This window comes from Microtus pennsylvanicus, chromosome 1 (genome assembly GCF_037038515.1).
Source record: "Microtus pennsylvanicus isolate mMicPen1 chromosome 1, mMicPen1.hap1, whole genome shotgun sequence".
Lineage (NCBI taxonomy): Eukaryota > Metazoa > Chordata > Mammalia > Rodentia > Cricetidae > Microtus > Microtus pennsylvanicus.
Genome location: NC_134579.1, coordinates 155,506,412 through 155,529,072, shown reverse-complemented (window position 1 = coordinate 155,529,072; position 22,661 = coordinate 155,506,412). Strand labels below are relative to the sequence as shown.

General features: G+C 39.2%; 1 protein-coding gene across 7 annotated transcripts; it reads right to left on the bottom strand.

The window, feature by feature from the left end:
- Positions 1-458: 458 nt before the first annotated feature.
- LOC142832683 (zinc finger protein 54-like) lies at positions 459-22,531 on the bottom strand. 7 transcript variants are annotated; one of them, XM_075943409.1, is made up of 7 exons: positions 22,327-22,474; positions 20,803-20,877; positions 9,770-9,889; positions 9,517-9,608; positions 6,741-6,867; positions 5,496-5,978; positions 459-4,883 (listed from the first exon to the last, which is right to left on the bottom strand). In XM_075943409.1, the coding sequence occupies exons 3-7, from the start codon at positions 9,792-9,794 to the stop codon at positions 4,123-4,125; spliced, it is 1,488 nt and encodes a 495-aa protein (XP_075799524.1). In that variant the 5' UTR covers positions 9,795-9,889; positions 20,803-20,877; positions 22,327-22,474; the 3' UTR covers positions 459-4,122. The 7 variants fall into 7 exon arrangements, with proteins under 7 accessions (XP_075799524.1, XP_075799534.1, XP_075799484.1 ...); XM_075943419.1 differs by having other exon boundaries at positions 459-3,133; XM_075943369.1 differs by having other exon boundaries at positions 459-5,978; positions 22,327-22,531.
- Between the last annotated feature and the right edge of the window lie 130 nt (positions 22,532-22,661).

Here is a 22,661-nt window from a genome sequence, read left to right as displayed (position 1 = left end):
TGAGTCTATCAAAATGTATGGCACACAAATATGAAATTCTCAAACAATAGATTCAACTTTAAAATACTCAGACATGTGTTTAACTATAAAGGAAAAGTCTCTGTGGTGGAGTTGGCCAGTATTAGAAAGAAAAGTACTGCCTGAAAAAAACCTTATTTTTTGTAAGTAAGATATCCATAACTGTAAATTAGGATTCTAATTTCACTGCCAAGTAATTTCTGTTAAATTCATCTTAAAGCCTCAGACGTGAAATATAAACTTGGACAAGATTATGCAAAATCATATATGGTTTACATGCTATGGAAAGATTTTGAATGAGTCCACAGGGCTTTATCAAGCCTTGCAAATTACCCAGCATTCCTCATTCGTTAAACTAAGGTGTTAGAACTTCAGACAGGAGGTTAGATTACATTTACTCAGTGAATTTCAACGTAAAACTATTAAACACGGATGTTTTATTTATTAAATTAACCAACACAGGGTTGTAGAACAATTAAAAAATACAGGCAGTTTTACAAAAAAAATGTAATTACAATGGGAGGGTGTTACTTCTAAGAGATGGAAACTTATAGCTGGTATTCACCATTTTCAAAGAAGGCAAACGCGTGAATTTCTTGGTGTATGGTGCACACTGTTCAACACGACTATACATTCTCTAAGATTAGATTTTGTTTTCCTCTGATATCTTTATTTTTCCACATACATTTCATTGAGGACATCACTAATTCCATGGATTTGCTAATTTTTTTAAGGGTTCTGTAAAATATGTTTTTAAGAAGCCCCTGCTTCTGGCTATGTTAGGCTAGCTGTTTTCTCTTCCTATTGCCCAGGATACTTACCTGTATCCTCCTCCTCCTGCAAAATAAATTTCATCTCCATTTGTGTTATAGTAATGAAGTTTGCTTAGGCTACTAATTCTCCATGGAACAAAAACACACAGTTACATTTCCAGGAGGTACAGGCAGCAAGTGCCAAGGAATGTACCTGTAAGCTGCTATCAGAATCTTGCCCCCACACAAAGAAAACTGAACTCCGGGAGAGTCAATCACTTCAACCACCATGTGTTACAAATAAAGAGCAAGAATAACTCCGGAAACCAAAGGGATTCCAAGACAGGATTCTGCTTGGGTGGCAAAGGCTGTTTTAACTAGGAAACCATTAATGAGCAGTCAGGGCAAAGAGGGCAAAAACGGAGGGGTCTTCATAGGCACGCAATGACAGAATTCTCCCCAGTACCGGAACTACTGTAGTTACCAAAAGGTCATCAGGAAGAGGGGCCTTGATCTACAGGAATAAGAGCTTTGATCCAGGGACCCTCTGAACTTGCCCTCAGGAATCTGTACGTTTGACTTGGGTCCACAGATGGTTAGTGATCAGTATCTAACTATCTAATTTCCTTGACACCTGTCTTAGGCTCATCAGCCCTGATAAGCAACAACTGATACAAATTATCATAAAACCACCTGTAAGCAAGACAGCATGGATGTATCCCAGTTTAAACAAAGCACCGTGTTTACATTTCAGCAAATTCCAATACTATTATTGCCAAAATGTCAGTAAGAATTATTCAAATAGAAACACCCTTGTCCATTCAAAAACAGGACATGTTCACTCACTCATTTGGTTTTCTTCTTTGTTTGTCTAATGGCTATTGTGTCTCAGTGTTTCTATATGAATTACTGTGCTTTTCAGTTGGAGTAACTTCCTTTTTCTTTATTTTTTAGTTTTATGTATTGAGTAACTTTCCAACTTTCTTGAGTACTGAAAAACTACTTTCATGAACATTCTTTGGGATTTCCGAGCTGTGCATGAGCATGGACATGTGTCATACACATAGGCCACGTCTCTACTGTTTGTTTCTCCTGCTCTTGCTATTTGTAGGGTTTGACTCCAGAACGACTATTTTGAAGGAGAATAAAAGATAAGTCTTTATTAAAGGAGGGGTTTTTTTTGGTTTTCCCTTCAAGATGAATTTTCACATGTGTTTATACTAGGTAAAAACTTTGACAAATTAAATACAGTTTTTGAGGTCTCTAGCAATTACAAGACATGTAATTCCTACTGTACAAGACATGAGAATTTCACAACAGTAAACACTCAAATAATTTCTTGTAGGTGGAGAGTGTTCATTCATTCCAGGCCACTCAGACCCAAAATAATCACTCAGAAACTCTATTAATTCAAACACTGCTTGGCTTATTAGCTCAGGCTTCTTAACAACTAACTCTCACATCTTAAATTAACCCATTTCTATTATTTTATGTTTTACCATGAGGTAGAGGCCTACCAGTAAAGTTCTGGAGCCTGTCTCCTTTGGCAGCTGCATGGCATCTCCCTGACTCCACCTTCTTTTCTTCTCTATCTCTGCATGGAATTCCTGCCTTACTCTATTCTGCCTGCCACAGGCCCAAAGCAGCTTCTTTGTTAACCAATGGTAATAAAACATATTCACAGCATAGAGGGGAATCCCACATCACCTCCCCTTTTCTGTCTAAACAAAAAGAAAGGTTTTAACTTTAACATAGTAAAATTACATATAACAAAACAGGTATCAAGCAAGAATTACAGTTATAATATTTATATCTGCTTTATCTTTTATCATAATGAAGGAAAACTGTAATTATAATGATCTATTCTTCAACTCCATCAAAGACCCCAGAAGGATATAATTTTACCTAAGTTAACAAAAAGTGCATTGTAAATAACTTCCAAAACTCTAGAATTGACAGAGACATCTCGCTGCCTGGACAGTCACCAAAGTTCTGCAACATTGGGACATCCATCTTCAACCTACAGGCCCATAGTATCCAGCAGACTTTTCCATGAAGCAGGAAATTTCAAAGACAGTTTTGCCATTTTTTTCTGTGTCCTGCAGAGTGTCTGGCATACCCTCTCATGAAGCAGAAACCCTGAAGGATCATCTCACCTTTAGGCAAGTTCAGCAGTCATTTTTCTGTGGGTCCTGCATATCCAGTTCATACAGCATACCATCAAGCAGTCCAGGCAAGAGCAATTTCTTGCCTAAATGGCTAATATACTCCATGCAGAGCTTCTTCGATGCCCATCATCCTCTTGAAGTAGATTGGTGCTGCCAGGAGCAGATGTTTCTCATTGTCACGAAAAGTCCTAAGTTCTTAAAACATTTTAAATGCCATATTCTGTTAGTCTTTGAAAGATCTGAAGAATACCTATCCATCTGAAATATATTTCTGTACATCCAGAAAACCTAACTAGCATGATGGCAAGCTTAACTATTACAAATCACTATCCATTAACTTATATTTCTTGATTATATTTTACATTTTAAATGAGCTGCACAAACACAATACCTTAATCAAGAGCAGAAATATACATGTAATAAAATTGACCTTAAATGTGTATCAATAAACCAAGATCCATACAAATGCAAAGCATTCATCTCGATATCACATCCCCCTTTAATTGAAAACAAACATTTATAAACAATATTTGGGAATTTGGGTGAATTCTCCAAACTGCTTCCTGCTTTTTGTTGGGTGAATTATTTTGGGGGGTTCACGAAGATTTTTTGGGGGCCTTTGTTCATCAAACCACATTAGTCTGGAAGGAATCCACAGGTTCTCATCCTCTGTGGAAACAGAAACAGAACCTCTTTCCCAAAGCAACATAACCTTAGAACCAAATTTTGAAGTCAAGATACCTTTAAAATATATGTTGGTTTAGCTTGGCAGCCCGTACAATGAAATGTCTCTCTGTGCTTAGCTCATTCATGGTAAAAAAAAATACATACATACATACATACATACACACACACACACACACACACACATATACACACACACATAATCTAGATTCTCTGTGTATATTCCATCTTCATGTAGATTATTTTTCTTATTCTATTACTTTTTCCACAAGTTTAATATTTATTTTTTTATCTTTACTACTTTAATCTATGACTATACTCTTTTATATTATAACTGTCTATACTCTTTTCCTCTCTTTCAAGCCTATGTACATTTATCCAACACTGTGACCCATTTAGACATCTTTTTCATCTGAATTTTACTGTCTTTACTGCACGCACATCTATAATTTTTCTCTGTCCAGGAGTGCTTTCTTCTTTTTAATGCTAAGTGGGTGTGGCTAGGACCAACTCTGTGGCTCTGAATCACTCATAAGTTTCTCATATTCATATTTTTTTCTAGTATGGATCTTGTTGTGCCTTGTAAGAAGAGAACGTTGGGAAAAGGACTTGTCACATTCGTCACATTTGTAAGGTTTCTCTCCAGTGTGGATTCTGTAGTGGGTTTTAAGGTTTGACAACCAATAAAAGGACTTGCCGCACTCTTCACATTTAAAGGATTTCACCCCAGCATGGATTTTCTGATGAGCTTTAAGACTTGAGCAGTGGTTAAATGATTTGTCACATTCTCCACATTTGTAAGGCTTCTCTCCAGTGTGGATTCTGGAATGTCTTTTAAGGTTTGACAACCAATGAAAGAACTTACCACATTCATTGCACTTGTATGGTTTCTCTCCAGTGTGGACTCTATAATGTTCCTTAAGTCTCGACAACAAATAAAAGGATTTACCACAGTCTTTGCATGAGTAAGGTTTCTTCCCAGTATGAATTTTCTGGTGTGTACTAAGAGCTGTGCAGTGGGTAAAGGCTTTGCCACATTCCTTACATTTGTAAGGTTTCTCTCCAGTATGGATTCTGTTATGGTTTTTAAGTTTTGACAGCTGAGAAAAACACTTACCACATTCCTTACATTTGTAAGGTTTCTCTCCAGTATGGGTTCTACAGTGGCTTTTAAGGTGTGACAACACATAAAAACATTTGCTGCACTCTTCACACTTGTAAGGTTTTTCATCAGCATGAATTTTATGATGTCTTCTAAGAGCTGTGCAGTGGGTAAAGCATTTGTCACATTCTATACATTTGCAAGATTTCTCTACAGTATGGGTTCTATAATGGCTTTTAAGTCTTGACAACTGAGAAAATGATTTCTCACATTCTCCACATTTGTAAGGTGTCTCTCCAGTATGTATTCTGTAGTGGCTTTTAAGGCCCGACAACCAATGAAAGAACTTACCACATTCACTGCACTTGTATGGTTTCTCCCTAGTGTGGACTCTGTAATGTTCCTTTAGTGTTGACAACAGATAGAAGGCTTTACCACAGTCTTTGCATTTGTGGGGTTTCTCCCCAGTATGAATTTTCTGATGTGTACTAAGACCTGTGCAGTGGGTAAAGGCTTTGCCACATTCCTTACATTTGTAAGGTTTCTCTCCAGTATGGACTCTGGAATGGTTTTTAAGTCTAGATAACCGAGAAAAGCACTTACCACATTCCTCACATTTGTAAGGTTTCTCTCCAGTATGGACACTGGAATGGTTTTTAAGTCTAGATAATCGAGAAAAGCCCTTATCACATTCATTACATTTGTAAGGTTTCTCTCCAGTATGGATTCTGCAATGGGTTTTAAGGTGAGATAACCACTTAAAAGACTTACCGCATTCTTTACATGTCCATGGTTTCTCTCCAATATGAAGTCTCTCCTGTGTACTGAGGCTTGAACAGCATTGCCCACAATTGTGTGCTTTGTCTCCACTATGGATTCTTTGCTGAACAAGTCTGTGTGCAGAACCCAGAAGTTTATCACTTTCTGTATACTTGTGTTCTATCTTTATAGTGTGAATACTTGGATTTAGACTATTATTGGAACATAAACATTCTTCTCCAGTGTGCACACTTTTACGTCTGTTTAGGTTTGATGAGTCAGTGGAGGCATCCCTGTGGTTACCACATGTGTAGATGCTGCGGTTTTCTGCAGAATCATTTGTGTCATAAGGTGCACATTGGGAGGATTCATGAAGCATTTTGCCAAGCTGATTATACTTGTAAGATTTCTCTTGGATATTCACATGCTGACATATAATATAGTTTGAGTCTTGATCCAAGACGTTCTCGTATTTACCACACACGCAATGGTTCTCTGGGAAATGAGCACAATTAGAGATAATAGGGATAGACTCATGAGTAAGATTCAATAGCTGATGTCACCTTAAGTTCTCTAAGACAAGTAATACTTATTTAGAATAGGGCTCTTGGTGGAGGGCTTTTACTTTCCCTATCATTATATGAATGTTGAGAACCTCCATTTGATCTTCATCACACTGTGGGGACTGATAACAGAATTCTCATTCTTCTCTAAGCAGCATTACTTGTAGAAGATGTGACAAATAGATGATGAAAAAAATAAATAACTTTCAGAAAAAAGCTCTCTGAAGGATTATATTTAAAATATCTCTCTTTAAAATCTCTTTTCCCAAGCCGGGCAGTGGTGGCGCACGCCTTTAATCCCAGCACTCGGGAGGCAGAGGCAGGCGGATCTCTGTGAGTTCGAGACCAGCCTGGTCTACAGAGCTAGTTCCAGGACAGGCTCCAAAGCCACAGAGAAACCCTGTCTCAAAAAAACAAAAAAAACCTAAAAAAATAAAATAAAATCTCTTTTCCCACAAAATAATTAACGAACAGTTTTGTGCAATACTAAAATGAAAATATTCAACTTACAAAGTGTATTGAAATGCATATCTCTTCCACACATTTAACATTCAATGTTTCACTAAAAACTTGGTAAGATAGCCGGAGAGATGGGTCAGCAGTTAAGAGCATTTATTGTTTTCTCAGATGACTTTATATACCTATAAACCAGGTAAATACAAAAGATCTAATTCTGTAAGAAAAATGTTCTCACCAACAAAGACCAGGTTGCTGTAATTCTCCAACATCACATCAATGTACAAAGCCCTCTGAGTAGAGTCCAGGTATTCCCACTCCTCCTGGGAGAAGTCCAAAGCCACGGCCCCAAATGTTAGCAGACCCTGTAATGGATATTTAAGAGTTTTACCATGTACTGCTGGGGAGAATTCCTAGTAAAAGAGTTATAGGAACCTACGAACATTTCTGTGATGTAGATGAGGCAGGAAAATTATTTTTTAAAGAAGATTTATTTATTCATTATGTAAACAGTGTTCTGCCTTCATATACACCTGCATGCCAGAAGAGGGCGCCAGATCCCATTATAGATGGTTGTGAGCCACCATGTGGTTGCCTGGAATTGAATTTAGAATCTCTAGAAGAGCAACCAGTGTTCTTAACCTCTGAGCCATGTCTACAAGCCCTGGAAAATTATTCTTTAATATGGAATGTAGACATAGTTTAGAAGTCAAAACTACTGTTTGTTCTTCCAGATGCTCTGGGTTTGGTTCCCAGGATCTAGAGGGCATCCCATAACCACCTGTCGTTTCAGTTCCACCTGATCCATTGCCTTCTGAGGGCATGTAAGTGGGACATAGACATACATGCAGGCTAAAATACTCATACATATAAATTAAAATAAAATTTAATTGTATATTCTAACTTTGTGTGCTGTACAACAGTTTCCTGAGAGTTTGAAACATTCTGCCCTGCAGAAAAACTCGTTAAACAGAAAGTAAACAACTCACAACTGTCAATGAAACTGAACAAATTCCTTAGATTCCTCCCTCCCCAAGAGTATATGAAGAGTAAAGACTGCAGAAAGCCATTCTGACTTCGTAAGTCGAGCTGCAAGGATTTTCAGATGAGCACAGGCATGGCCCCCTCCCCCCCAAGAAAAAACCAGCCTAGCAGCCTCAGCTGAGCTGCCTAGAAGATTGGCTCTGGCCAAATGAGTCACCAGGAAATGATACCCTCCAACTTGTTGCACTGCTGGCAAGCAATACAGTCTGCTCCAGGTTTCCCGGATTTGTGAGATGTCATCCATGCTTGGGGATGCAGTGTCTGAGTCATTTCTACTTCTATAAGTAACCCTAGTAAAATTCATTGGTTCACCAAGTTGGTGATATCCATGTAACATGGGCTCCCTTTATGTGTGCGTGCACACTTGTGTGTGCATGTGCATCTCCCCAATCTGTCACACAATACTGAAAAAAGAATGACATGATAGTCCCACAGATGATATACTTTTAGGAAATATAAGATAAAAATTTAAGGTTTAGAAATAGAAATCTCCCATTTATGAAGTAGGAGTTTATGTCATATGGGTTCACAGTGTCACATCTCAGATGGAGAGTTTGTGATAAGCAAAATGGTGTCTCTGAATGCTACAACTGTGTCCATTACAGCCTGTTCTCATACTCTCCAACTATGAGAAACAGTAGCTTCAGCACAAGAGAAAAAGAGGTGGTAGGAGAGCCTTCCTCCTCCAGAGGAAAAGACCAGAACAATGTAACTAAGAGGAATCTTCATTTCTGCTTATGTACATTACTCAACAGTCTCAAGAAAATTCTTACTGACATTCTACATGCTTTCACATAAAGACTCACAATCAGGAGAGGCTACACAATAGGTCACTGTCTGAAAAGCACACAAAAGAAAAAGTGAACATATTCATTCCTCTAGTTTGGGAAGTTACCCCTGATCATCGGAACCAAGAGAAAGATGTGAGCAGGAACGAACTCTTCTGAGACAAATAGAGATCAGGTGTCAACAAACACAGGCACGTCATCACTGTGATATCAAATGCCAAAAGGAGAAACAGCAGACACAGTGTGCATCTCCTTACAGAAATACCAATTTCACGGCATGATCAAGGCTCTCTGGCCTGCCATCTTCAGCACTCTCTAGAGAGTTTAAATATTTAGAGATAGGATTGATGTGGATCCAAATAGCACATCTCTGAGTTCTTTTCCGAAACATTATTAGAGATTCTAGCAAAGAACTCAAGGCGGTCAAATGTGGAAACCTGACACATCCCTCGCATGGAATCTACATGACACACGAGGCCTTAACTAATATACGGATAACAAATCCATCCTTTGTAGCAATGAAACCACAACACATTTGTTTGAGCGCTTGTCACAATGGAAATGCAGGTTTTACTTTCATTGTGAATATTTGCCCTCACACAAAATCTGAAGAAAACTGGAGAAAAAGCTGTGGTACACAGTAGACATTTAAAGAGTTAATCTTGACTACAGGCGCGGGGAGGGGGGGAAATACATGGGAAACAAATATTTCAAATGATAACTATCAGAAGCAGAGAATGAAACACTTTCCAGGTGTTTTACCTAGGGTTTCTATTGCTGTCAAGAGACACCAGGAGGAGGCAACTCTTAGAAAGGAGAACATTTCACTGGGGCTAGCTTATAGTTTCAGGGGTTTAGTCCATTTTTGTAATGACAGGAAAAATGGTGGCATGCAGGCATGGTGCTAAAGAAGGAGCTGAGAGTTCTACATCTTGATGCATAGGCCGCAAATTGACACTGGGCCAAGCTTGAGCATCTGAGACCTCAAAGTCCACTGCTACGGTGACACACTTCTTCCAACAAGGTCACATGTACTCCAACATGGCCACACCTCCTAGTAGTGCGGCTCCCTATGAGTCAAGCACTCAAACACATGAGTCTATGGCGGTCATTCCTATTCAAACCATCACACAAGATTTTAATATATAACACGTCTCAAAGGAAAAAAGTGAACACACTAACCTGGGATGTTCTTACTGAAGAAGTGGTCATTTCTTCTCGTTGCTCTGCTCTGACTTTCCATCTCAGGAACAATGACTGGACCCCTTCTTGCCCTTTCATACCAGGTGTCAAAAATGCAAAACAAATATTAATAGTAAACTCTGTTAAGGAACAATGTCAAACCACATAAAAAGACCCAAATACCAGACTAATACCAGATGTACGGTCAATAATTCTAAGGCAAGGAGAGAATGAAAAAAATATATTTAAATACCTGAAAGAAAATAACTGCCAGCCATGTTACTGCAGCCAGAAAAATGATCTCTTAAAATTGACAGAGAAGTGTGTTTGAAAATAGTCAGGAGTTAACGCACGTCATTCCTCTTAAGCAGCACTGCGGATAATAGTTAGAGGCAAAATATACAAAGATTAGTCAAAAAAATTATCATGAGACTACCGGAAATAAGACATTTCATGTGAGGAAGAGAAAAACAGAGGAGACCCAGGAGCAGTGACTGTATCTAACACAGCAAACCAGAAAGCTACCAAGTCTAACAAGGAAGGAATAAAAATGCTACCTACAATCCAACCAGCCACATCAAAAATATCACAGGGAATAAAAACCATATGATAAAAATCCCAGTAGGACCTGGAAATGGCATTTGACAAAGTGCAACAAAGCCTCATGGTAAACTTCTAAACAAACTAGGGATGGGCAGTAATGGCACATGCCTTTAATTCCAACACTCGGGAGGTAGAGACAGGCAGATCATTGCAAGTTTGAGGTCCCTCTGTTCTACAGAGTGAGTTCTAGGACAACCATGGCTACACAGAAACCCTGATTTGAAAAACAAAAAGAAATTAAAAAAAACTAAGAATAAACAGAACCCAGGTCAACATAATGAGAGGTACATGTGTCAATCCTAGGCCAACATTTATAGCAGGAAGAAAAAAATTAAAAATAGCATTACTTCAAAAAACTGTATTAAGAAAATACATGTGTTCTGTGGTCTCACATAATAATTATAAGAACAAGCTGAAAATTTTGATAAAACAATAAAGAATGAAGAAACAGAAGACATACAGATAAAAAAGAATGATATGATCATATACACAAAACCTTCCTACAGACACCATGGGAAACTCTTAGACATGATAAATGCTTCACATAATATTAAAGAATACACAATTATAATAGAAACACTGCTCCTTCTTCTATGTGCCAACAATGGGACACATTGCTTTGTTAAGAAACAAAGTAGGGCCGGGTGGTGGTGGCGCACGCCTTTAATCCAAGCACTCGGGAGGCAGAAGCAGACGGATCTCTTCATGGTTGGGATTCACCACAACAGGAGGAACTATATGAAAGGGTCGTAGCATTAGGAAGGTTGAGAACCACTGCCCTAGCAGTTTTTCTTTTTATTTATTTATTTATTTATTATGTATACAACATCCTGTCTGTGTGTATGTCTGCTGGCCAGAAGAGGGCACCAGACCTCATTACAGATGGTTGTGAGCCACCATGTGGTTGCTGGGAATTGAACTCAGGACCTTTGGAAGAGCAGGCAATGCTCTTAACCACTGAGCCATCTCTCCAGCCCCCCTAGCAGTTTTTCTTGACATGGGAAAAATATAAAAAATATTACACAAAAGGAAACACCTGGAGCCCAAGTCATTTAATATAAAAATGGTTTTACCAAAAAACTAAAGAGATATGGATCAGTAAGTAGTTAAAGGGCATTGGCTGGTCTTCCTGAGGACCTGGGTACAATTCCCATCGACACAAGTTACTCCAATTCAAGGGAATCCAACAACCTCTTCTGGCCTACACAGGTATACAGACATGCATGCAGACAAAATATTCATACACAAAAAATAAACTAAAAACTTCTTTTTAAAAATAAAAACAAAAGTTAAAGGGGGGCTGGACACATGGTTCAGTGGCTAAGAGCACTTACTCTGTTTTGAGTTCCCGGGCTCACATGATAGCTTACAACCATGTGTGACTGGCATTCTTTGTGTGACAGGCGGCAAATCTGAATAGTGATATATAGAAAGAGTAGGTGGAATCAAGGAGACGCCATGTAGCTGCCAAAGGAGAAAGATGCTAGGACCTTACTGGTAAACCACAGCCTCACAGCAATATATAGATTAATAGAAATGTGTTAATTTAAAATGTAAGAGCTAGTTAGGGATATGCCTGAGCCATTGGCCAAACAGTATTGTAATTAATATCGTTTCTGTGTGATTATTTGGGTCTGGGCAGCCAGGAAATGAAAGCACATTTGTTGCCTACAGACATGATATATACACAAAGGACCTGTAGGTTAGAAAATAGAGAAATGAAATAAATAAGAGAACATTTGAAAAAGAAGAAGAAAATTCTCCCATTACTCTCCCTTTAAAGATGCCAATGAGTTCATTTTCTGGAAATCACGATGCAGTATTGAGGTGGGAAAGCATCATAGATAAACAACTGAGCCCTGTGTTCTTCATATGGCCTCTCTAAGGCAAGAGTGCAATGTTTAATGGCAGCATCAAAAGATTACAGCTCAGGCAAAAGTCTGCTTTCATATTGACAGAGGATATGGGAACTCTGTATGTTCTGAGGCTAAATATAGAAATCATTTTCAGTGTGAACACAGTCACAATTCCAGAACAGTCACTTCCTGAGGAGAGGTTTGAGGGACTCTACAGTTTTCCATCATGCACATTGACACTGGCTTTTCTAGAGGTTAGAAAAATACCTAGACTACAATATCTGACTCTGTGAATACACTATTCACCATGTATACCATGCTGTCTGGGAGAACAGACACAGCAAGCAATGGCTCAGTCTATCTGGCAAACATCTCAATATGGCACACCTCTCATCAGATCTACTTAGAGCCGACCTAATCACCACCTAAGCAGACGGTACCCTGTTCGCTGAATTAAAGTGTACCTTCCCAACTTACTCCTCTTCTCAAGTTTCACTTGTTTTCAGTATTATTCACACTTTTGTATGAGAATACCTGTCACCAGCAACCCTTCTGAAACTATGGAAAAGGTCAATATGTGGTGTTAAGCAGAACGTCTGTGTGCTAAACTGCTTTAGGTAATGTCAAGGCAGACTCATTAGTGTGGAGGGCTTGGCGGAACCCACCCAATGGCTGCCAGGGAAAAGAGAATGAAGGGACATGGGTAAAGCTTGTTCTTCTAAGGAATGCCCTTAGAATGATAATCTCTCTAAGATCAATAATGAAACAAAGGCATTCTATGTTTATACCCTGTGATTTGGAAGACTTTTTTCTACTAAATTTTCTTTAATGTTGAAATACTAGGCATGTGTAAAGTTCTTAATAAAAAGTGTCCAAAGTAAAATAAAGCTGTAGGAATCAACCATGAATATGTATGAGTTACTTGAAGAATTCAAAGGATATTCACTGAGCTTTGGCAACCCTATGAAGTTAGGGAATTAGTACGAAAACAACAAAATCAAGATGAAAACAGATTGTAGTTCTGATACCTACAATACAGGGCGATAGGAAAGAAATTCTCAAACCTGAAAAATGAAGCAGATGTAATTCAAGACCTCCACTAATACCTCTAAGAAAAAACTGGAGAAGATACAACTGAAGAATTCATTGTTTTTAAACTAACCAAAGGAGGAATCTGATAAGCAGCAACAGAAATGGAATGTGATGGTTATTCTTTGTTGCCAACTTGACTAATCTGGCATTAACTAAAACTCAAGTGGCTGGGTACACCAGGGAGGGATTTTTTTTTCTTACTTAAATCAGTTGAAGTGGGAAAATCCACTTTTAACGTAAGATCTTTTGAGGTGGGAAGATCTACTTTTAATCTAGGCCACACCTCCTCTTGGCAGCCTATATAAAGGACATGAAAAAAGAAGCTTGCTCTCTTTGCTTGCCTGCCCTTGTTCTTGTTGGTAAGGCCATTCCTTCACTGGCATTAAAACCTACTTCTCAAGGATTCCGACCAGCTGAGACACCCAACTTTATGAACTGAGCAACTTTTGGATTTTTCCCATTGGTTGGATAAGATGGCCCACAGCCAGTAACACACTCTAATAAAATCCCTTTCTATATCTATATCCATATCTATATCCACTCATCCATCCATCTATAGATTCATTCTATCAGTTCTATTCATCTATCTATCTATCCATCCATCTATCTATCTATCCATTCTATCAGTTCTATTGTTCCATCTATGTATGTGTATATGTATGTATGTATGTTTGTTTGTATGTATGTATGTATGTATGTATGTATCTATCTATCTATCTATCTATCTATCTATCTATCTATCTATCTATCTATCTCTATTCTATCAGTTCTATTGTTCCATCTATGTATATATGTGTGTATGTATGTATGTATGTATGTATGTATGTATGTATGTATCTATCTATCTATCTATCTATCTATCTATCTATCTATCTATCTATCATGTATTCATTCTATCAGTTCTGTTCCTCCAGAAAAACTCTAATACATGGTATGTGACTACAGGTGTTCCATGAGGTCAGTGGAAGTCACAGCAGCAACACGGAATTTGACAGCAGTGTAGAGATGAGGTGAAATGCTGCAAGATCAAAAGCTCTTCTCGGTGTCTTTGTCACTCCACTTGTGTCACTCTATTTCACGAGCTAGCCCTCACCCTAACTCTACGAAAGTGTCCTCAAAATGTTTTTTGAGACAGTCTCACTGTATAGTTCTAGCTGGTGTACTCACTGTGTAAACCAGACTGACATCAAGTCAAAGAAATCCACCTGCCTTTTAATCTGGAGTAATGGGAGCGAATGCATACCCACTACACCTTCTCCTCCACCTTAGCCATTCTGAATAGGGTGAAAATAGGAGAATCAGTTGGTTTTGAGTTTGCAATTACCTTATGGTTAAGGATCATAAACATTTAAAAAAAATAAAGAGTGGCAGAAGAGAGGGCTAAAAAGTTAAGAACAGTTTTCTGCACGACCTGCAGTAGATGTCCAACAGAAAATGAACTCAGTGAAGAGTACCACATGCAGCCAACTCTCCTCAAAGAGGAACATGCACGACTTTCAGGACCTTAGAAGCTCAAATGCAAAGCACTGCACTGGAGTGTGCCAGCGAGAATGTCACTCAATGTGTTTGGTTTCTCACTGCATTTAACATATGTATAACATGGAAGAGTATGTTGGGTGTGACTTAAGACACAATTAACATGCAGCCCTTAATCCAACTTGTGTTACTAATGAGATGTCAAGTCCCGTTTAAGAATCATAAACCATTTAAGAGTGGGAACACGTCCTTTCTCTATCACATCTACTTATCAGTGAGGAGATTTTGAGATCTGGTGCCTATGGTTACAAGAAAGCTGTGGTGTTTAATACAATTCATTTCCCCTCCATTTCAGACTTCTCTGTAGATGAGATGTTCTGTAGATGAGACGGTATTTTCCTATATCATAAATTTGTTCAAAATTAGGGTGGATCCTTTTAAGAGTTACTGCTGTGTTCCTAGCTACATCATCAATATGATAAATCTTCCATTGCCACATTACAATGGGCACAGGATGGCTTCTAGCTCTGAGCTCCATGAACACAAACAACTTTATTTCTCATCCACAAGGTTCATTCCCAAGTCTTCCAATATTGACATGAGGTGTCAGCAACTCTGTGACATACCCAGGCTCCACATTTATTCTCTCACTACAACTGACACCTCCAAGCTATTTCTTGTACATCTATGCTGAGCACTGAACCAAGATTCTCTGTAAGAGCAACAAGTGCTCTTAACTGCTGAGCCCCTTGTTTACTATTCCTTACCTAGCTACTGTGGAGACTTAAATCAATAAACAGTAAGAGAGAACTCATGAAGCACCTAGGACACTTTCTTAGAGTGAAGCTCATGAAATAGAGGGACACAGAAGTGGGTGATAAAGAAATACTGAGAAGTTTTAGCAACAATAGGCTCTGGTTGTGAAAGATATTCATCCATAGTTATGTGCCTGAGGGCTTACCAGCAGAAGAACAAATCAGTCTGAAATAGTATGCCGAAAGGTATAAGAAAGGCTGTGTAGAAATCAATGTAATAAAGATTCAAGGAACAATACCAGGAGCCAATGCTTCAGACTTGCTTCTGTGATGAAATAAAAGGACCAACAAAGCATCTTTCCCTAATCTGCAACAAGAGAGGAAATCCCTAAGTAATGGAATTAGACTGAAAGGTGGGCATAGCAATAGATACCCATGATATCTGTGTTATTGTGTGGACTCCCGAGTAAAGTCATCTCAAACAAACTGGAAATTTAGAAGAAAAGGATGAGTTCCTAGAACCAACCTTCTCTGTCATGAAACTAGAATAGATCTGACACAAACACTGGAATCTTAGCCCTAATGATCTCTTCAAAAAATATTCCAGGACTAGCCAAGTACCTTTAATTCCAGCACTCAGAAGGCAGAGCCAAGTGGCTTTCTATGAGTTCAAGGCCAGTCTGGTCCACAAGAGTGAGTTCCAGGACAATCAGTGACTGGACAGATTCAGCAATAAATTCTCTAAAGGGACAACATATCATATAAGGACAAGCCAAACCAGTTGTCTGACTAAAAATAGACACCAAGACTCTGTCTGAACTATACAGAAACAAAGGTCAACAATGGAACCGAATCAAAGACCCAGATATTAATCCACATACTTTTGAACATGTGATTTTTGACAAAACAAAAAGTATTAAATGGAAAAAGAAAGGATATTTAATAAATGGTGCTGACATAACTGGATATCAACATGTAGAAGAATGAAAATAGATCCATATCTATCACCATGCACAAAACTCAAGTCCAAATGGATCAAAGACATCAACATAAAGCCAGCCACACTGAACCTCTTAGAAGAGAAAGTGGGAAGTACACTTGAACACATTGGCACAGGAGACCACTTCTTAGATATAACCTTAGTAGCACAGACACTGAGATAAACAATTAATAATTGGGACCTTCTGAAACTGAAAACCTGTAAAGCAAAGAACATGGTCAAACAAGACAAAACAACAGCCTACAGAATGGGAAAAGATCTTCACAAAACCCACATCAGACAGAGGGCTGATATCCAAAATATACAAAGAACTTGAGAAATTAATCATCAAAAGAAAAAATTATCCAATAAAAAAAATGGAGACCTAAACAGAGAACTCTCAACAGAGGAATCTAAAATGGCTGAAAGACACTTAAGGAAATGTTCAACATCCTTAGTTATCAGAGAAATGCAAATCAAAACAACTCTGAGATTCCATCTTAAACCTGTAAGAGTGGCCAAGATCAGAAACACTGATGACAACTTAAACTGCAGAGGTTGTGGGGAAAAGGGAACACTCCTGCATTGCTGGTGGGAGTGCAAGCTGATATAGCACCTTTGGATATCAGTATGGTGATTTCTCAGAAAATTAGGAAACAACCTTGCTCAAGACCCAGTAATACCACTTTTGGGTATATATCCAAAGGGTGTTCAATCATGCCACAAGAACATGTGCTGAGCTTATGTTCATAGCAGCTTTGTTTGTCTTATCCAGAACCTGGCAAACAACCTAAATGCTCCTCGACCAAAGAATGGATAAGGAAAATGTGGTACATTTACACAATGGAGTACTACACAGCAGGAAAAAAGAACGACATCTTGAAATTTGCAGGCAAATTGATGGATCTAGAAAATATCATATTGAGTGAGGTAACCCAGACCTAGAAAAACAATTTTCATATGTACTCACTCATACGTGGTTTTTAAACATAAAGCAAAGAAAACCAGCCTACAAATCACAATCCCAGAGAATTAGACAACAATGAGGACCCTAAGAGAAACATACATGGATCTAATCTACATGGGAAGTAGAAAAAGACAAGATTTCCTGAGTAAATTGGGAGCATGGGGACCTTGGGAGAGGGTAGAAGTGGAGGTGAGAGACAGAGAGGGGAGTAGAGAAAAATGTAGAGCTCAATAAAAGTCAATTAAAAAAAAGAAAGAAAGAAACAGGTCAGGTTGGTTTCATGCCAGGGATGCTAGTGTTTCAGAAAGACATACAAAGCAATCAATGTAAAACAGCAAATATCTATACTCAGTGAGAGAAGAAACATGATCATGTTAACAGAGCCATAAAAGGCCTGTACAAAATACCACATTTGCTCAGTATAAAAGCTCTGAAGACACAAACCTCAACCCCATAAACACTAGAAGCCATAAACCTATATCCAACATTACACTCAAGGAGGAAAACTGAAATCATTCTACTTTAGTCAGGACAGAGACAAAGGTGCTCGCTCCTTCCACACCAACTCAACGCAGTGCATCAACTGTTATCCAGACCAAGACACAGAGAGAAAAACATATAGTGGTCAATATAGGAAAGTCAAGGAACTGTAGAGATGGTTCAGAGGTTATGAGCACTGACTCCTCTTCCAAAGGACCTGGGTTCTATTCCAAGCACCCACATGGCACCTCACAACTGTCTGTAACTCCAGTTCCAGGGGATCGGACACCCTCACACAGACATACATGCAGCCAACGAATAAATATCAAAATTAATCCTTACAAAAACCTGTATAAATATAAGTGAATAGGAAATACCAATGCCTAGTTGGAGGCAAAATTTCCGTCTTCTATACAACAATCCAATAAGAGAAGCTTGTTGGGGGGTCACACAGACTGAACCATCAACTAGAGTGTTTGCATGGAACTGACCTAATTCCTTTGCACCTATGTTACAGTTGTGTGGAATTCCTAATAGGAGAACAGGGGCTGTCTGTGACTCTGTTGCCTGCTTTGGGGACCCATTCCTCTAACTGGCTGCCTCATCTAGCCTTAAAAGAAGGAAGAACCTAATCTTACTGCAACTTGATATACCATGGCTGACTGATATATATGGGAGGCCTGACTTTTTTTTAAAGAGAAAGGCAGAGGAGTGGATGGGGGGCAGGGAGGAAGAGGGAAAGTTGGGGGGGAAAGACTGGGAAGAAACAAGGTGAGGAGGAGAAACAGTGATGGGGATGGGAAAAAAATTAATTAAAAAATAAAAAGAAAAGCTTTGTACTGTTGTTACTGCTACTTACATAAAACTAGATAGACTTTTTTTTAAAAAAAGGTTTTTTAAATTTTTTTTGTTTTGTTTTTCATTTTTTGAAATTTTTTGGATTTCTCTGTGTAACAATTCTGGTTATCCTGAAACCCTCTTTGTAGCCCAGGCTGGCCTCAAACTCACAGAGATCCACCTACTTCTGCCTCTTGAGTGCTGTTATTAAGGGCATGCACCACCATGTCTGGCCCAAAAATACATATTTCTAATGGGAAAAAAAAAGCAAAAACACCTAACCAAGCAAAAGAAAGACCTCTCCAGTTAACTCTTTAATTATCCGAAGGAACTGAATAAAACACTGGAAGATGGAAAGAATTTCCATGCACACAGAATGGGACAGTACTGTGACAAGAACAATAACAATGAAGAAGATTAGTATATTAACTCAAACTCCACAACAATCAAACTTCCCATGATACAGCACAGAGAGTCATACAAATTTCCACAGTAGCAGAGACCCTGAGAGTACAGAGCAGCCCACAAGGCAGAGGTTTTGTTGTCCCAGCTTTGACTTTAGATGAACTGCAGAGTCCTATGACCAAGAACACCATGGGAGCAGCAGAAGAACAGACACACAGCTCAGTGCACCACAGCAGCACATGGAGAACTAGACCAAGAGCAGTGGCCATGGCAAGGTCACCAAAATACCACACACTTTTTGCACAACAGGCAGCCTCGTAAACCAATGGTGATGGGGAAAGTATCTATCCACACAGAAAATGAGCCTGGATCCTCGTCTCTGCCGCCGTACAATGAACCACAGGTCTTCATGGATGATCTAGAACAGTGAAACCTGCACAGAAACAGAAAGTAGGAATATGCCCATATGTGGACGTCGGAAACTTGTCTCTGAACAGAACAGCACATCACCAGGACACAAAAGCACAAACTGGAAAAAAGGACTGTATGCAATATGAATGCATTTCAGTTTTCAAATACCAAAAAGCAATGAAAAGGAGAAAACAGACAGTGATACAGGGAAGCTCTGACATTCACTATCCATTAATGCATAAGAAAATCAGACAGAAAACCAATAATGCCTAGCAGGTATCCAGAAAGTAAACCACGCAATAGTAGGAGATTCTCAGGTAGAATTTTCTAACTTCAAGAAATACTCTCCACTGTACTCATGTCCTAGAATTACCAATTTTTTGTTTGTTTGCTTGCTTGTTTTTCGAGACAGGGTTTCTCTGTAGCTTTTGATGCCTGTCCTGGAACTAGCTCTTGTAGACCAGGCTGGCCTCGAACTCACAGAGATCCGCCTGCCTCTGCCTCCCGAGTGCTGGGATTAAAGGCGTGCGCCACCACCGCCCGGCCCAATTTTTTAAAAAAAAAATAGTAAATGTCAATGTTTTAAAAACTCTCTTCTCAAAGAATCTGGAACACAGAAACCAACAGCAGGTAGAAAACAAAATACATTAAAGGCAACTGAATAGTGATTCATTGCTAGCATGTGCTCATCCAAACATGTAAAGACGGCATAGGGGAGGTATGGGTACTATAAAGATTCTAAGTAATTTGTACCCAAATCTTACAGGTATTTTTTTTAGAAACAGAGAAAATGATCCTAAAATACACAAACTTGTGAGAAACCACAGACTTCAAAAATTATGAAAGAAGGAGCAAACCTAGAGGCGATTTCAAAAGATATTAAAATTATAGCGATGCAAACTGTCGAGTACTGTCATGAAGACTGAAGACTGACAGCAGGGGATAGCAATGGGAAGACATGTCGATACAGTTTAATACTCTAGAGAATAGTAAGAAATTCTTGTCAAATTCCTGCTGGCATTATATTAGAAATTCAGTAATTAACCCTAAAAGATAGAGAACCCAAGAAAATGCAAAAAGCTCCCAAACTTTTAAGTAGGAAAAACCTAAAGGCATTGAGTGTCCTAATTAAGCACTACATTAAAATTAAAGAAATAAAACGCCATTTCATATTAGCATGAAGACACAATCAGCAATGTGAATGGAAGAGGGACAGCATCCCTTACAAGCAATGTCAAATGAAATAGTTATTCCTAGTACTAATTCTTACACAGAGATTCTTCTAAAATCTACAATAGGAATATCCTGGGATCTTTCTCCGTGGACGTCTACAGAATCATTTCTAGGGAAACACAATGTGGTGAAACCGAGTATGTGTCCCACTTCCACGATTACTTGAACCCCTGGTCAAACCCTCCACCATACCTGGATCTTCTGCTACTGTTTCCTCTCTCTAGCTTCCTGGGCTCCTTGTTCTCCTCCACAGGTAAGCAGGTCTGGCTGAGCAGTGAGAGCCGTGCATATAAGAAAGAGATTTTTCAGTGAGCACCAGGATTTCTAACACAGTACTGTACTCAGTAGAAATAAAGGATTCCATAAATGATCCCCCAACTGTCATACAGCGTCAGCACACTGAAAATATTTAGGGAGCATTTGGCGTTTCTGTAACTTGAATCCCACTTCTAACCACACCTCAGTCAAAACCGAGTGTCTGATTTTATCATGGGACAAGAATGAAGGAAACCTTCCACCTCTCAAAAGGACAAATACGAAAAACAGATGAAATCTTGTCAAACTTCGCCTTTTCCTCTGAGGATTTTAATTTACTCTTGTGAGGTGTGAGGCTCAAACACACACAGCTCTCAAACATACAGACATAGTTATTTTGCTAGGATCCCTGAACAGGAGCAAGGGAAACCGCAAGCAAGCTGTTCTCGCCAACAGAAACCAGACTGCTGCAGTTCTGCAACACTCAGTATCAGTACAAAACCCTACGGGCCGGGTTCAGGCACTGCCCCCTCTTCCCCGAGAGAAGTCCACAGTCTCCTCACTGCATGTAAACAACCCTGAAGAAAAAGGCAACAGTTCGGCCATTTGTCAATGCTCATGGTGCTTTTTTTTTTCTTTCACCAGAAAAGCCGCTTTCTAAATTTGTCCTTATATATTCTGTTTCCTAACTGTGAAAGTAGTGTAGCCTGAAATCCGCACATTCAGCATGCATACATTTCTGGACTCTGAGGTTTGCCTTCAAGCCTCAGCATAAGAACACATTATTCTATTTACATCAGTATGATACACTTCAAACGGAACATAATGGTGAGTATAAAGTTTTGTTAGTAAACACTAAGGTTTATAATCATAATCGTGTAGCTTTCAGCGGGGCGGTGGTGGCTCACACCCTTAATCCCAGCACTCGGGAGGCAGAGGCAAGTGGTTCTGAGTTCGAGGCCAGCCTGGTCTACAAGAGCAGGGCTGGCTCCAAAGAAACCCTGTCTCCAAAGAACCCATATATATAATATTCATATACTCATGTATTCATAATATATGAATTAAAAATCTGCAGTTATTCCTTTAGGGGCTGAGAGCTAACAAGCTCTCTGGGGCCACCAAGTCTCCAAGTTAAATGTTACTCTTTTGAAAAGGGAAGGGGTAGGTCAGGGGAGTTATAAAGTGTTTGAATTTAAATGCTAACAGTTTTGGATTTTTTTTGCACAACAGCAAAAGGGACCATGTTTGCAAACATCAACGCATAAATTCAATTGCTATATGTGAGAATATTCTATGAGAATATTTTGGAAACCGCAGAACAATGATAAAATCAGCATTTGCCCCATTTCATACGATCTCAAAGATCTTCAAAGTAATACGCCTGCAACAACATTGTGAGAGCGGTATCCTTAAGAGCAGCTGATTCAGTTCCAAATCAGCTTCCCTCGCAGCTCCTCTGACCTGGGAGGTTCCAGGGCCGCCGGGCTGCGGTTCCCTCACTGCGCTGCTGACTTTCCCAGGCTGCCCCGCGGCGACTGCGGCTCTGAGGAGTTTCCAGCTCCGGGCGAGAATCTGGTTTGTGTTCGCCACTGCTAGCAGAATACAACCTTTTCCCTGAGGTCCTTCTAAAAATGGAAGGATTTCCGGCCCCTCCCGCCTGTGTTTCTTAGAGCCGCCTCCGAACCCGTCCATCATACACAGGTTCCGGTTACGTACTCCTTTGTCCCTGCCTACCCATTGAGTTTTCCTGGCGTTCTTAGCTTGTTTTATTTTTGCCATCACTCCTCTGGTCTAGA